Source organism: Acartia tonsa, chromosome 12 (genome assembly GCF_053477335.1).
Source record: "Acartia tonsa isolate MP-2025a chromosome 12, ASM5347733v1, whole genome shotgun sequence".
Lineage (NCBI taxonomy): Eukaryota > Metazoa > Arthropoda > Copepoda > Calanoida > Acartiidae > Acartia > Acartia tonsa.
In genome coordinates, this window is record NC_137271.1 from 7,769,740 (window position 1) to 7,787,884 (window position 18,145).

At 30.8% G+C, this 18,145-nt stretch overlaps 1 protein-coding gene across 1 annotated transcript in view; it reads left to right on the forward strand.

Moving 5' to 3' along the window:
* LOC145334645 (uncharacterized) overlaps positions 1-18,145 on the forward strand; it is a 160,390-nt gene that overhangs the window by 102,446 nt on the left and 39,799 nt on the right. Inside the window, exons 7-8 of the mRNA XM_080180181.1 lie at positions 551-604; positions 6,126-6,186. Of these exons, the coding sequence (XP_080036307.1) occupies positions 551-604; positions 6,126-6,186 (115 nt within the window). The remainder of the gene's footprint in view (positions 1-550; positions 605-6,125; positions 6,187-18,145) is intronic.

Here is an 18,145-nt window from a genome sequence, read left to right on the forward strand (position 1 = left end):
ATTTTCAAATAATAGATCAGAGGGGGCATGAGCTATCTGCAACTCAGTCAACATGGAGGGGACCATATTTAATTTTGTATTGGGTCTTTGAAATCAGCTAATAGAGTCATAAATAGAAACCAAGTCCTTACAAAATCAGCTAATAGCGTCAGATATAGAAACCGAGTCCATACAAAAGAACATAAGGCAAATTGCTAGCAGACGATAAGGGTATCCACCAATTGGGCCTGGTAGTTGTCTGGATTATCATACATCTATACTTATAAAATTGTTTATAAAACGCTATTCGAATGTGAATATTTGCGCAAAAGATTGTACACTAATTATGTCAATCCTTTTTAATTACTTTTTTATATGTTTATTGTAGCAGAATAAGTCTAGATCTTATTATAAACATGGATGACAACATAAAAGCGAAGCTCTGAAGTGGTAAGACAAACGAAAAATAACGCTTGAAGAGTGTCAAAACTGAATAATCAGATTATATTGGAAAATATTTATTTTCACCTAATTATATATATTTTTTGTAATTATTGTTTTTATTTTACAGGGTGGCAACCGAGGATTTTAATTTGACCGAATCAGACTGCTGCCTTTTCATCAGGTTAGTACACTCTTTTCTAGGGGCGCAGCATAATTTTATAAGGTTTTTTTAACGTCAAAACGCAGGGATAAGACAATGGCCGATGAATTGATGTACATCCCAAATGATAATTCATAGAATTATCCATCCTGTAGATTACAATTAATGGTTAAAACGTTTGGTCACTCAACTTAATAAACCAAATGTTTAAATTAATGTTTTTATCCAAAGTTTTAATCAAAACAATGAGAGAGCCGGTTTTAACAATTTGAGTACCAGTGGAATTTACAGTCAATTTTCCCTCCCTCCCTAAATATGAGAAGTTGTTATTTCTACTCCGCTCATCCTTTATTATATGTAGCCGTAGAAATTGCAAAGTTTCGCCCCAATTTTGTTGTCAGAAATATATACTTCTCAGAATGCATGTATTGTATATATGCAAAAAAATTGATGTAATAGATAGGTTCTCCAGTTTTGCAACAGTTTATATATTCATATACTTGCATAGGGTGTACACAAAAAATAAATGTGTATGTGTAAGTAAAAATTATTTCAATGAACTGTAATAATTTCATTTTTTCATACCTTATTGTTAAAAAAAATATTTTTTTTTTCACCACAACCTATAAGAGTTTTTAAAAATTTACATTTTTTCATCCTTTTTGCTTTAGTTCATTTTTTATTTAAGTGAAATTACCATTCAAGTATGGCTTTATAACCGATTTATATCTGCTGGATAAGAACCGGTTCTCATCCATACGAAACAATAATGTATAGATAGCATCGCATTACAGATTATTTTCCACGAACATTAAAATAAAAATCATAAGATTAATTTGAAACGAAAGCTATTTATAACAATAATATAATGCGATAACTAACTGTATAAATATTAGTTATAATTTATCCCTTTTCAATTTTCACCGGCCCGAAACATTTTTTTGTGTTCACCCTATAAGTTTGCATCAAATGTTGTATTGGATATGATAAAAATGTTCTAACATAGTTTAGGTAAAGTGGTAAAATCTCACAATTTACCAAACCCTTTAGCACCCCCCCCCCCCCTTTTTCTTTAATTTTGTTCATTCTCAATGCATACAAGTTCTGAACCGTGGATTTGGAATTAATCATCTTTTAAATTTTTTATTATTCGAGAACAACTGTTACTAAATATTTTGATATAGCAGTATTAGTTCCTTACAAATGAACAAATATTTTAAATAAAAGATTGGGAGAATGTTATACTCTCGAAATATGAGATTTTCCATTAAAGTATCATGTACAACAAGGTAAAGAACAAGGATAAAGCTATTTATAGTTTATTACTGAAAATTTCCATCAAAGTGCCTAGCTAGCTCAGAAAAACATCTCCCCTGATTCTTTTTCAAATAAAAGGGGGGTAACTTTTTTCATTATATGCTATTCTTAACCTCGCGGAGCCTATAAACTAATGTGAACACAAACACACGAAAAATTACTATATTTCAATTTATTTCTAAATAAGGAGAAGGGGGTTCTGTGGTTGACCAGGCAACTGGAGGGAAACCGCCGAAATTTTAAAAAAAAAAGTATTATTCGAATAATGTTAGGTTTACAGCAATAGTTTTCTTCGTAAGCAATAGTTATTATACTTCGAATTATATTAGGATTTGAATTTGAAATGGCGAATAAGTTTTTGGTTTCCTAAAAAGAAAAAAATGGAATGATTTTATTCGTTAAATGAGGGAAAAGACGTTGTACACATAGTAGTAGAGATGCTTTGCATTAGAATAAGCGGCATGAATTTTGCTTACAAATTTTATAGAGTAAAGTACGAAAAAAGGAAACTTTTTTTATTTTTTGGTGGAGGGGGAGAGGTAGGGAGAGGATTAAGCATAAATAATGAGAAAAACTTGTTGTTTAAATTAATTTTGAAAATTTGTCTGTGCTTAAAAATTGGTTTGATATTTTAATAAAAACAGAATTTCATCACCTAAAAATATTACAATTTTAATATAGTTTTTCCTAAAAATGTACTTTTTCTTTTTATCTTGATCTCCATCTTTCTAATATACATTAAACATGTATACCATTACCCACGAATATAGGTCACATCAGGGCTAAAGAGATCTTCTAGTAAAGTTTGTGAATATAATTTATGTAAGAATTACTTTGATTTTTTTTGTAGAATTTACAAATACATTACAAGCTGGTTTCATTTCGATCATATATACCCCCATTTCCCTACTTCGAACATTTAGATTAAAAGATCAATTGTCTATTTATGCTCAATTTATTTCTAAGAACATGACGTTTAATATTTTTCTTTGGTAGCTTTAACTGATTAAGTACAGAGCTGGATCTTTAAATCATTTTAGTGGTGAGCCAGATCGGGGTGAGCCAACTTTCCACCAATGCAATGAGAGCACAGCATTTTATGAAATGCCGCGCTGTGATTGGCTGAAATTCGGCTCACCCCGATCTGGCTCACCAATAAAATACTTTAAAGATCCAGCTCAGCATATTTTTTTTTATCTTCAATAACATTTTCCTGTATTCCTGAGTACCCCAAAAAAAGATCTAATATTTAATCAGGCACAAAGCTCTTAATGTCTCTGTGACACGAAACAAGACGAATTAAAATTAGGAGTTCACACAAAACCGTCAAGTTTTCAAACTATTTTTGACTGAATGCAACATGACTACCTTTACATGTTTTAAACCGAAAAAAATGGGGGGGGGGGTGGTTATAAAGTAGTAAGCAATTAAAAAGGGGGAAGGGACAATGCAGGTTAAGTAAATTTACACTCATACTGTAAACCCTAAGTTATCAAATTACTACTACTTGGCTTTTACGGGAAAGAAAAATTTAAAGTTCATTAACGAATCCATAGATTATAAAACAAATGTATATAGAATTGTATCTTTCAGGGAGTTAATTCAATCTTAGATTTATAATAATCTTGCTATTTTGTAAATTGACTGTATCTTAAGAACTCCTTTGAAATGGTTTTTAAGCCCAAGAACTTTTAATGGTTCTGAAAACTAAACTTTTTGCTCTCCCGAACATTTGACAAAAACATGGAACATGGCTTTTAGTAAAATACACTTTTTCATTGTTTTTAAATTGCTATTTATCTTGTTTCAAAATAAAAACCTGGCTAAATTGTCGTGCCGGTTTTTATTGGATCAGCTAAGTGTTAGTTTAATCATATACGTTGTGAGTTCTGTCTTATTGATATGCTGTTAATATATCAACGTAGACTGTATATTATAATTATTGGTTAAAAAGTTCAGACACACTGCTTGTTTGGAATCAACCAAACAAATTATATAGAAGCACCAAAAGTTTTGAGCCAATGATTAAGATACCTTAGTTTTAAAACTATGGGCACCAGTTTAATATGCTGTCCAATGACCCCTCCCTCCGTAATAAGAGGAGTCAAGGTGGGCATAGTTTGAACTTCAAACCTAATAAATCAATGGCAAAAGTCACAAAATAAGTTCTATCTATGGCATAAACCTGAAACTAAAGGATAAATAACTACCGGAAAAGTTAGAAGCGAAAATAGCATCAAACTTAATATTAAAAAATTTTCTGATGAAAAAACACATTATCACTACTTTTAAAAGTAAAACAATTTCTATCCCCACAAAAAATAATCTAGCTTGTCTTTCTTTTTTTATCTTCTAGCAAATCTTAAAGAAAAACAAGAGCAGTTATGATCTAAAATAGCCTATTTTGAAAGACTATTAATCTTTCTCAACCTCCGGAAAGCTTTTAGTCTTGCTATCGAGTTGATATCCTTTCAACATTGTGTTTAATCGTCAAAGGAGTCGCGACTCTTAGATTTACAAGACACTAATTAAAGTAACACGTTATTATTGGGTTATTAACATTTGAATAAATTTTTGAGTGAAGGACGTAAAGACCCTAGTTGTAAAGTAGTTGCACTACAAAGGAAAAGAATTCTCAGAATAGTTGGCGGTATTTTTATGTGAGGAATTAATAGTCCCATAAAGATTGAGAAAATGACATATATCCTTTTTTTAGGAGCAAAGCTACTCTAAAGCGTAGATTTATCTGTTTGAATTATAATCATTTAATAAATATATTTACTGCCTGTACCATTAGCAAATGAAAGAGAAATTAATTCTTCTTAAATTTTTCATTTAATTGTTTTCAATATCCAAATTCTATTACCATTGCCTTTCTACTAGTGGCTGCACTTTTAGCATCAATGGGAATCTATTTTTCAATTTATAAGAAATATTAAAGACTTTAAACGATCATAAAGTTCATAATTTTAAATTTTGATTGAAATGAAAAAAAAATGAAAAAAGTATAAGGAAACACCTAAAGTAACAACTTTAATACCTACTTATTTTCTTTTGATATACTTTTTTTAGTACTGAGGCTACCCTAAAATCCACTTTGTTAGTCTGTAACACTATGGGGGAAATGTTATTTCTCAAGATTTGATCTGATTTGATGTTAATAATTCTTATACTAATGCGCATCCAGTATGTAATATACTTTTTCTGTCAGTCTGTTTGCATGCTGTAAAATAAGAATATAAAAAAATTTGAAATACGTGAGAAAGGTTTCATATTTTTTTTTTATCAAATTTATATTCTTGATTTCAACAAATGCTTTATTGTTTAAATCTCATTGGCCGTTATCACTCTTGATTTATGTGTTCGCTACTTATGGATGTTGGCATCCTTGATGGCCCGTATATCAATATGTTCTGCATTATAGTAATATATTGTGTATATAATTTACACTTTAGTTGAAAACACTTGTACACTTTTGTTGAAAACACTTGTTTGAAAAAAATATAAATTAGTTTTCGTTTAGATATTAGTTTGTAATTTACTCAATAGAGGCTCCGACATTTTTAAACCAAATAAGTGTTTTTCGTTAAACTTGAAATAAAGTAGTATAAAACATTAAATTTCTTAGTTTTGTTATATTTTTATAGATTATAAAATATTTTTTTAAAAATTAAAATCAATTTTAAAGGGAAAGAATGACTCGTCCAAAATATATCATATACATAATTCACAAATGCATAGTAAGTTTAGTATTTTCAAAATTATCTTTATATACTTTATTTATTAAGGACTAAAATTAGCATTGCTATCTTTTATGTAGTCCATTTACATTCAAAATCAAGATTAAATTCTTAAAAATCAATTTTAAATTTTTCTTTAAAAATCTACTATCCTATTATTTAAAGTAGTAAGCTTTTTTGGTATGTTGCAATGGATATCACCGACCGCTGAACCTGTATGGGTGTCCTTTACATTGAAGCTTCATATAGGTCCAGAGAAGGTTTTTAACTATTTTTAAGAACGGTACATAAACCCTCCCAAAAATGGACCGCCCAAACAATAGTATTTTCTTCTTTAATCTTAAAATGAAAGAGGGGTCGACTTCTTAAATGCCCCTAGAGGCTTCTAAGGGGCGTAGCCGATAGTCTATAATAAAATACTTAACGAGAGATTGTATAAATTTGGGTATCTATCTATCTACCTTTCTATTTATCTATCTATTTAGACAACTGTGTCGTGGTGTGGACTATCTTCATGAAAAACAAATTGTTCATTTGGATCTAAAGGTGAGATATTAAACAATTATACAAAATATTTCCATAAAAATTTGGTATGTACTGCGACCGTGCTCGTCGTTGGGGAGGTGATAGGTTCGAATCTCGGCCCGACGCCGCGTCATGACTAAATACGCTAACAATGGCTACAACTGCTACTATGTCAAAGGCGCTATATAAATAGTTTTAGTAGGGGTAATGCTTTGACTCATAAATAACCACAACTTATTACCATGAACAATTCTTAACTCAGACAAGGGGCGTGCAATCACAGGGTTGGCTCATGCTCTTGGGTCTTAAGATGATCAATTAAAATCGAAGGAAAATCCCGCCCAAATTAGGTAGTAGGTAATAACTTTGGGACGTATGTCTTAAAAACATTCATTACACACTTACTGACAGACATTTTGAATCATAAAGTATCTCCGCTCCCTAAAAATGTAATTATCATGTTAAAAATGGTAAAGTTCTATATCTTAACACCCAACAAATTTGTAAAAAAGAGAGTCAGGAATAAAGAAAAAAGTAAAAAGGCGGAAAATGATATTTTAACATTAGGAATGTTATCCCGCTAGAGATAGTGTCCCTAAATAAGTCCCTAAAGAGTAGGCGCGAACCAATAGCCATCTATTTATATATATCTTTATCTTTTTATATCTCAATAGAATGATTGAAACAATTGCAGTTATATTGATTTACAAAGTAGATACATATTTCCAAGCCATACAAAACAGCAGAGACTTCCAAGCTTTTATATTTTGAAGGTGGTAAAATGAGTTTGAAGTTTGAGGGAGGGGGGGGGGGGGCACACACCACTATATTCCCACCCTGAGCTGGATCTTTAAATCGTTTATAGGTGATTTAAACCGGGGCGATTCATTCAGCGCGCCATCAAATTATTATATATCAATCTTTAAATCAAATTTGCATGGGCAATTTGGCGCGCCCAGTTGCGCAGTACTGGCGCGGCAATGCCACTCACCGAGTGCCATTGCCGAACCAAATCGGGGTGATTTATTTAATAAATAAATATTTTTTTTTAATTACTTTAATATTTTATTGCAAAACTATCGTGAAAACATTTTTATAGTTATTTTTAAAATAAATTATATATTAATGTTTTATATAAAATACCATACGGACACGGCATTTTATATAAAATACCTTACTGACACTGCTTAAGTAATAAAGTTGTACTGGCGCGGATCGATATTTTAGTGAGTGCGCAGGCGATTTAACAACACCGCGCCGAAAATCTTTTAAAAATCCATGTTTTATAGGCACGCTGTGGCTAACCACCAGCGCACCTACGGTTCACCTCTGAATCGCCCCGATTCAGCGCACCTTAAAAACGATTTAAAGATCCAGCTCTGGAACGCCTCAGATATTTGGTTGATATATCCTTTAATGTCTTATCCCTCCCTTTATCCCTGGTTAAAACTACAAATTAGTAGGTTATTTGAAATACCTTATTTGGACAAAAATATTTCGTGTTCTACAATTTTTACACAAGAATGTGTTGCTTTTAAATATAAAGCACCTCTAAAATTCAATAGCAATCTTTCCATATTTACGGCTATTAAAGGTTGACAAGATTTTTTATAGGGTTAAACCAGGGATCTAAAGGGATAAGACAATGACCGATAAATGAATGTACCATTCATGTAAAATTACCCATTCTTTAGATTACAAAAAGTGGATGAAACGAATAACAAAACTTAGGTAACTTCACAAGACAAATACTAGTATATAGAATCTACACTTCCTTTTTTCCTTATTTTATTTACTTGACATATTGACGTACATAAGCTAATGAGTAGTTGCTTATCAAATAAATTCATAAGTAATTTAATGTCCCATAAAGGATAACAACCTGACGTGAAGGCAGACAGATTTACAAATTATAAAAAAGAATTACTTTGAAACCCATAAAATATCTGCTAATTTATTATTAGCCAAAATAGTTATGAAAATATTTCTAAAGTAAAGCATTTTTTTGCACAATTTTGCACTAGTGTATTTATGGGCAAAAATGTTGGATGTATAAATGTATAATTAAAATAAAAGGAAGGATCAAAATTTGGAATGGTACTTATTAGAATAGTATCCCTTAGAATATAAAGAGCCTAAATTTTCATGTGATACTAAAGCAAAGAAATCATTAGACCCTATTTTTAAGCAAGAACGATTTAGTTCGCCGGTAGTGTAGCAACAACTAGTTTTAAATTATAATTTGCCTAGAAAAGAAAACTCTAATACAGTAATAATATATATAATCGATGATTATTAGTATGTTCAGCTGTGTTATGATAGTTGAACGTTAGGACATATTTTAGTTGTAGAGAAGCTAACCTATTAAAAAAAGAGTTATCGCCATATGGCGCCGATTATTCACAATGGGTTAGTATTGAACAAAAAATGATGGTGACCATTGTCAAAATCTATTGGCTCATCCCATATCAGTACCATTGATTACACGGCCTTTATTTTAGCATTACAAATATTTATAGCAATTAGTTGAGGCTTATTTTAGGCCAAGCCATTTTCCTTGCCATTAAAATTGCTGACATAACAATATCACAGAGAAAGGGTATATTTCAAAGTCTTTAGAGTGTTAATTTATTGCAAAAAAAATAATGATTTTTTAATAATTTTATGATTCTATTAAAAAGATTAAATTGTAATTGAATTAACCCAAAATTGTTTTATCTTTCCTGGCCAAAAATCACTCTTAGTGCAGATTAGATAGATATACAGATTATTTACTGTTTTATACAATCTTAGCTGCTGTGCCAAAAAGTCCTCCCCATCTTAAAAATTCTTCAAAATAACAAATAAAAACACATTTTTAGGGACAATTTTCTTAAAATTTTCATAACAAAACTTTCTCGGGATATATTTGAATACTCATTTAAACAAATTATTTAATTGTCCTGCAGTTAGAGAGATCTTAGAGTACATACAAGTATTATATCTTCTGGTACCTACATCCTAGAGAGAAAAGAGGCGGGAATAGTTATTTCTCGCATCGTATTATAAACGGCTTTCCGCGGATATAGAATGTACAATTATAAGATTAAAGCTAGTTTTTTTAGCCCTGAGGTGCCAAAGGCACCGGCTAAAAAAACTGGTTTTAATCTTATGATTGTACATTTTTATATTCGTAGAAAGCTGGATATAATACGATGCTAGACATAGTTTTTTCGTATGGATGAGAACCGGTTCCTATCCACCGGATTCGAATGAATACGAGAAAGGAATATATGAATTTATATAAAAAAAAATATAAAAGATAAATCCCTTACAAACTACAAGGAAAGCCACATTGGAAACAAGGACAATTATGCCTAGTAAAAGTTAATAATAATGATAAAAAAAATCAAACTGTTATCTAAAAATAGGAAGTTGGTACAGTTAGGAAAATGTAGCAGAATTGACTATTACTATTTATAAAAAATATAGACGTTTAAGGCTAAAGTACTTTAACGATATTACGTATGGACGGACATGTTAGAATCATAGAGTAGCTGTACTTCTAAAAATAGTACAATTTAGGAAAGTTTAACTTGTTGACTAAGGAAAAGGTCATTCAAATTGTTTCCATTCCAGAAACAAGTTTTGCAAAAAGCGAGAAAAAATGCCTTCCAGCGAAATTTTATAGACAATGGGGACCAGGAGCGTTGTAGTAGGGGGTGTGCGAAACCCCCCCCCCCCTTTAATAATTAAAAAAAATCATAAAGGCTTAAAACCCCTCTCATCTTTTAGAATAGAATGCTTAAAAATCAAGTTTGTATCCTTTTTGTTCAGTAATTGATTTTATATTTTTATCATGGAGGGAGGGGACAATGAGCTGTTTATTACACTATTGATAACGTTCTCTTATTCGTTGGCTCAACAAATTTAAGGACTTTTATTGTATTTTGATTGTTTGGTTCATTAAGTTCAGTATCCTAACGTTGCAATCACAAATTGTAATCTATAGAAGGGATAATATTGTCTATCATTATTGGGAATGTACATCAATTTATCAGCCATTGTCTTATCCCTTTAAATCACTGATTTTAATGATGCTGACTTGTTATTGCTGTGATTTTAATGGATATAATTGTAAGTCTTCTATAGTAACCATGAATTTTTAAAATATAAAAAGGAGGGAGTGGTTGCACCTTTTTTTTAACTCTTACCTCACTAAAAGTGTCTGACTAGACCCTAGAATTAGATTTTGACTACTAAGTCATTTTAGCATTATCTGAACCATGCTTTGCGAGCTTGATATCATCAGAGACAAAAGTATTATGGAAAACAATTTCATAAATATTATGAAAGGTAGAAGACGAAGAAAGTTCCTCAATGACGTCATAAAAATGAGGGATGAGGAGAAAAGGAGTGGGGAAAAAACCCTAAAAAGAGATGGATAAATCCTCGTTTTTATGACGTTACATGCAAATTTTTGAGGGAAATTCTTCGTCTTCAAATTTAATTATAGACAAAAGTTTTTTACAAAACAAATTTGTTAAATTAGGGTGAATTAGACATTATAATGTAAATTAATAACATTGGTACACAAAAGTTGTATTACCATGTTATCTTATTTGTTAGCTCAAAAATGTTGGATACTTTTATTGAATTTTGATTTGCTGTTAATATTGTTTAAACTTTACAAATATAAATTATAATCTGCAGAAGTAATAGTTTTGTTTATCATCATTGGGGATGTATATCAATTTATCGTTCATTTCCGTACCTAAGATACCTAAATCAGTTACATATTATTATCCTATAAATTCTAAGTGTAGGATTTTTCAGTTTACTCTTAAAGATCTCGCAAACCACTGAACTGATTAAGTTCTTTACTTTCGTAAAGGTCTTATGAGGGAGATGGCGGAGGGGGGTTATTGATGATGGCCCATTTGTGAGATAGAGGGTATTTCTAATGATTATTGTGATTAAACTGGGCTGTAATGCTCCTGTAATGCTTATTTTTATGACTTATACCTCACTTTAGTACATTTTATTTAGTGCACTTATTTGGTGTCCAACCACTACCCCAGAACTTAATCCCCAGAACATCATATTTTTACATTATAAAATAAAATTTGCTTTAATCTTCTCATTTAACTCAAGGATTTTTAAGGGACAATACAACAGAAGATTTATTAGATCGCACTCCCAATAATAATATACAAAATTATCATGTTCTGTATTTTTCTAAAAATTGATGGAAAAGTTTACAACCCAATCAGAATTTAATAATGTTCCCAGTGTTTTAATCCAACAAGTGAGATAATGTGGTTATATATTAAGGGCCAATCTACAATCTGTTTCGCAAGCCCCCCCCCCCTAACTACTCTTATTTTTTATGTGGGTGTGAATGTACACCCACAGGGAGTTGACATTGGCGATTATATTAATTAATTTAAAACCTTTCCTTTCCCTAAGTTTTGCCAGCTACCATAGCTTAGGAAGAATTTAACTTATTGACAATGAATAACAGATTGCAATGGAATAGTAACAATTATCTTCAAAAAAATTTTCTTTAATAGTTACCAGCTACAAAAGTCATTGCATCTAAAACATTTTGGGTAGAGGATATGATTAATCATACATTGTATGATCGTCCTATCGTCCTAAGTATTAAATAATAGGGGCTATACTACAAGAGGCCTCTAAGGACACTGGAGGGTGGTGTTACCCAATCCCTTTCCCCAAGTAGTTATAAACCTTCCACTCACAAAAAAACACACCTACACAAACCTCGTGTTACTTTTATCTAGCGGTTAATTCAATCTTTAATTCATTACGTCCCCTATTATGTCTTAAAGACTTAAGGATAAGAAATTATTTTAGATTTATTATTTAATACATTTTTAATTTTGATTTTTAAATTTATCTTTCATCATCCTATCCATGTTTCCCTGAATAAAACAAGGCTCCCATTTGTCTTTTTAAAATCACTATAATTTCATAAATGGTTATTTTGTGGTACACAGGGTTAGAAATGCACAAAATGTCCTCTTATATAAAGTAGTAAGGTTTTTTTAGTGTGAAGCTTAAGATTTCAATAGTTGCTGATCTGATTGAGTCTTCATATAGGTCTCTAGAGGCTTTAAAGAGTTTTAAATAAAGGGGTTAAGAAAGCAAAACTTAATTTTGTATTATAGACAGAAAATTTCACCATACATAAATTTTCAGACAACTTTTTTATTAACCTTTACTCACTTATAAATGTCTAAACGCTTCGCTACTTTTGGATGTAATCATATTTGTTTTAAAAACCACTTTTTAATTATTATTATCTTATAAAAAATATGCCCATTTTGGAAATATTAGGTCTTATTTAATCCAATGTGCTTTTTAGTTAGTTAGATGCTTGCCGAAAAGAGTAAGAATGGTTTGCATACACTTTACTTTACTATTTTTTACATTGAATTCCAGGGCTCGGCAGTTCACCAATAAATTGCATAGAAATCGATGGAAGGAACTGGATGTCAAAGCCTGCACAATTTTAATTTAATTTAATTTTACTTTTTTCACCAGATTTTCATGATCTCAAAAAAATTAAACTGACAGCTGGCTAAATAACGATACTCCCCTTTGTGCCATGATCTTTCATTCTACTTTATAAACGAACTGACCAATAAATGAGTTCCATGTTAGCAACCTAAAATGGCGACAATTTTTCCCCTGTCCTACTATCCACGTATATTCTACATATATATTGCGTACCTCTACAATGGCAATATTGTAGCAAAAGTTATACAAGTCTCCAAAGTATTCTAAACTCATTCGTTGTCTTAAGACTTTGAAGACTGTTTCTGAACCTTAATTGCTTGGAAGAAACTATCAGTGTCCGAACTTTTCCACCATCTAAATTAATCTACACAAATTGGGTTTCTAAGTATATGGTGCAAATGTTTATCAATTGACTCATCTCATAAGATCCCTAACTTTTCTAAACTTTATGATATTTGTAAATTGAAAATGTGCCAATCCTAAGGATATATGTAAGGTGGGGCCAAATAGAGGATTCAATTAAGGGACCCTACTCTAGAAGTTTTATAGAAAAAAAGGATAATAACATCAATGAAAGTAAAGATGAACAAAGCAGACAGTCCGATAGTTTAGCATTACCAATTATTGTATAGTAACTTTTTCTAAATAGGCATACAATCTTTCTAGACTTAATTATAAAGTTGCCATGATTTCAAAATAAATATACCTCATAGTTACAGTAGTCCTGATTCGAGGTTTGAAATGTATAGAAAGCTTCTAACATGTCTAGGTTAATGATGATATATAACTATAATCCTTAACTGTAAAAAAAATATTTTGAAAAACTTGTTTGAAAAAAAGGGGGGAGGGGGTCTAAAAATGGGTTTATCATTCATCGTGATCTGTTCTTTGGTGATTGAGGGGCTGAAGACACTTTCTGATTTTCTCTCTATATTATCTCTCTATATTTTAATAGCTACTAAGCCCCTGGCCTATAGGGGCTCTGTATTAGAAAGGGCAGAGAGGGGCTAGAAAGTAGCTTAAAACCAACCAACAAAGACCTACATTGGAAAATAGAATGTCCTAAACCCATTACTTGACCTATGTGAAGATTCCCAAAAGGGAGAACCCAATCGGTTCAATAGTTATCAAGGTCTTAAGCTTTAGACAAAAGAATTTTATTACTTTATATAATAGGAAAATCTAAAAAAATGTCCAACATATTTCTACTAGAATATGCCCCCTGTTTACCAATGAATATTATAGCTGGGCAAGTCAAAGGGTCACTTGGCTCTAGGGTAGGTCAACATACCCCCAAAAATATACAGAGATAGGACAATAGATGATAAATATATCTTCCCCCCTGACAATATAAGTGATATTCTGCTTTTAGAAGCTTATGTTAAACCTGTTGATATATACTTTTAATGGACTATTTTAGTTGCATGTTATTGGGTAAAAAGTTTATATCTGACATATTATCAACTTACAGTTTTTGATTAAAATGACAGTTTTTGATTAAAATGTTCTCGTTGAATGGAAAGGTTCGATCTAAAACAAAAATACTGTCTTCGAATTATAGAAAACTTAACTGTAAAAGAGAACCTGCCAAATCTGCCAGTAAGATTTTAAACTTGTAATACAAACAAACACCTTACCTCTAATTCAATTGGATAAACTAATATAATTATCCAAATTATTAAATGTCTGGCAACAATAAGGTGAACTTTAGAGGCTTGATTGTTTTTTTCCTTTTAGGACGTTTTATCTTAACCTTAAATCTTTCAATTTAATTAGACAAAAATTGGAAATAGTATGTTTAACATCATCAAAACAAGGATAACAATATGATTATGTAGCGAAGCATAGAAATCGAAATTAGTAACAGCTTAAATCGACTAACAAAATATGTTAAAGCAGGTGCTTAGGTGTGGGGAATATTAAAGAAGCCTATTTAAAAAAGTATTAGATATTTATTGGTTAGTATAAACTATCTAACTTTTATCTTCAGATTGGGGGGGTTTAAAATGCACACAAATTATTAATGAAACTTTGGAGGTAAACGCTTGGCAGCCGTGCGCCACTAGCGACTAGGCTTAAGATTTAAACCCGTTTAGATGCCTAAAAAATTGAAAAAAATAATTGTCATATTTAGGTCAGGTTTTTATAATTGTGAAAGGTTGATTTCCTTAAGGTTTACATGCGGCTGAAGGGCGGCCGTGGATCTTATACAAAAAACTGCCCTTATATTACCTTTATTAATTGCTGAAGTAACAGATATACAATATCATTACACAAATACAAAGGAATCTAGAATCATTGAAAAGGAATTTCAATTAAAATCTTTTGAAAACAAGGATAACAATAGCTACAAGTTTTGCAGTTTAATGTTAATCTTTAAAATTGTAAATTATACTGTTAATTATATTGTAGAGAATTTTTGGACCGCTAAACAGGTCTTTATTTAGTTTATGTACTTTTGGGACCTTTGAACAAAGGTTGTGCAATTAATGGGCTCTTGTCTAATATGTATTTTTTACATTTCACTAATATTCTTATTAACTTATATTAATGGATTAATGCTAAGTAATAAACAATAATTTGCTGCAAGGAATCTTTATGAATCGGACGTACTGACATATCCTAATTATATAGAAGCTGCGTAACTAAATTAAAAATTGACCAAGCAAGCAGTACGTACATTTAATGGAATACGAATCAATTTCTCAAATCCACATACCTTTAAATCAAGATTTCAACATATTAACTTTACTATTAGTACTTCTTATGCATGAAAAGTTAAAAAGATAGTTCATACAATTTTGTTTAAAAATAACTCATTTTAGTGAGAAAGGGTAGTTTTTTTTTATCAGCTATAAAGAAATTTATTTCTTAGAATATAAGTATAACTTTGGGAAATTATACTGTCCAAAAATGTTTTTTCTTATGTTCAAAGTTAACTCAATATAAAAAATCTTCTTTTACTAAAAAAATCTTTTTTTAAAATTTAAATTCAGTCTGATTGACCATCCAGGGTTATACATCTATATTTTGGGTGTACATATTAGTAAACCTGCAAGTATAAACCCCCAAATGAAATGAGTATAGAAAAAAGTTTTGTGCAGAGTGACTTTTAAGATTCCAATTAAATTGAGTATAGAAGTTCTTTTTACAATTTATATATACAGGGTGTTAAACTTAGAATTCAAAAGCAAATAAATTTCCAGTATAGCTTTAAAATTAATTAACATCCGCTGGATAAGAACTAGTCACAAGCCATACTTAAAATTACCCCCACCCCCCCTTAAAATTTTTTACCCCCCCCCCCAAAAAAAAAAAGCTTGGACGTCTAAGATGCCCTGTATTAGTAAGTTCGCGTTGGGATAAACGAGGGGAAACATTAGATTTTAATTATCAATTTTATACATATGAAAAATGACTATTTTGACTCCATTATTTTATTTATTTATTTTATAGTAAGATCATGATATAGTGCATTACTAAATAGAAAAGAATAGTTATTTCTCGCATCGTATTATAAAATAAACAGCTTTCCGCTTTTCAGAAAAATTGTCTAATTTTCTATCCGTTTATCCACGCACTTTTCCTATATCACTTTTTTTTGCTCTGTATCTACATATCTAACTTTTTATTTCATTTCTATCTCCACCCCCACCCCCCCTCTCTATCTCTCTCTCTTTTTCTCCTGCTCTCTAAAAATGATTGATTATGTTTCATGAAAATTTCGAGTTTCAATTAGCACATATAAAACGTCAGGATGGAGGGATGTGTAATAAAATGCTTATCTTTGACACAAATTGATTAAAATTAAATTTTTTGTTTTAATAATCATTAATTTTGCTAGCTGCAGATAACTGTCAATCATACTATCAATAAATATATATTGAAAGCTAAATAAATTAGTAAGAACAAATGGTGTTTATTTATCTCCCCCACCTCCTCACCCCCACAAATAATTTTTTTAAATAAAAGAAGAAAACTTTTTAGGGGATTATTTTTTATAATCAGTTTATCTGTTTATGAGAAATTACTTGACAAACGCCAACACTTACAACTTTAAGAAATACTATTTTATTCGCCCCTAGCCTTTTAGTAAAGGCATATAATATCAGAAAAATAGCCTAAAACCAACTTAAGACATTTTTTAACTTATCTGAAACGTATAACCAATTTATATCAGCATTTTCCGAGAACTTTAGCTTTAGATTTTATTACAAAAAGATTCAAGTTGTCAATATTGGGTTTATTTCACTTTTGATAATTCAATCAGGATACATTTTTTCAGTTAATTTGCTAATTCTTTTGTGCTAAGCAAAATTTTGATAATTAACTCGACGAATGTTTTGTTATGATGTGTTTTTAATCGAGATTTAATTAAACACAGGCTAGTTCAATGGGCCATTATGCGTTACAAACTTTCACTTGAAAAAAAAACACTTTGATTGCACGAACTTCTTTTGCAAGTTCTTTCTTCTAGCAATGACATACACCTGTTTTCATTGTAATGTTTCTTACAGTTGCTATATTAGACGCGTGGCATCAAAAGTAAATCTAGTAGGAACGCCTTTGCCCTATAACAAACATATCTTATCGGTTTGTACGGTTAAAACTTGCTGACAAAGTTCTTACAATTAAAGGGTTTTACAAACTAAAAAATACTTAATTAAATAATCCATTTCTTACTAATGATAATAGTAAGATTAGGTGTAATGCAATGACTTTTAAACAGGTCTAAGCAACGACAATAAGATACAGTAAAGACTTCCTGTTAAAAGTTAGACTATCAAAGTGTTACATTGTCTCGATATGTATCAGTTGGGAAGAATGTTTAGCTTTAGCACGTTTTTTTTTTATTTTTCAAAAAAAAACAGACAAACTAATGAACCCTGCCATTAGCTTTTTGTTTTTTGCTGAAAGTTTGGTTGTGCAGAGCAGTTTTAATTATTTCACAGTCACGATGTGCAGATTTAGGACTTCTTGCAAGATTATGGTATACACATCAACCCAAAAAAATTAAGCAATAGCAGAGTTTTTGTACAATTTAAAACAATGGTGCTAAAAGTACTAAAGCTAGCAGAGTAACCCTCACTCCCTTCCTATTTTTTTTTAATATAGAAAGGGAGGAAAGGGGTTTTTCTTCACATTATGTCTAAATATTAGAGGAGGCCCTTAATCTGCAGGGCTATCCTGTGCCTTATATAACCTAACCTAACCTAATCTAGACTAAGGTAAATATTAACAACAGAAAAAAAACTAAATAAGTGGGTAGTGGGGTGTTTTGTTTTTAAAAAAGATAAATATAATCTGGCTTTTTTCTTTTTAGTTGTGGGATTGAAGGAACATACTTAGATTATGTGGGGAGGTCTTAGACACATTGTCACTTTGTTTAAGCCCTCTCCCCGACTAATCGCCTCTTTCACCCACGGTATAGAAATAATTAATCTATATAGCAATTTAA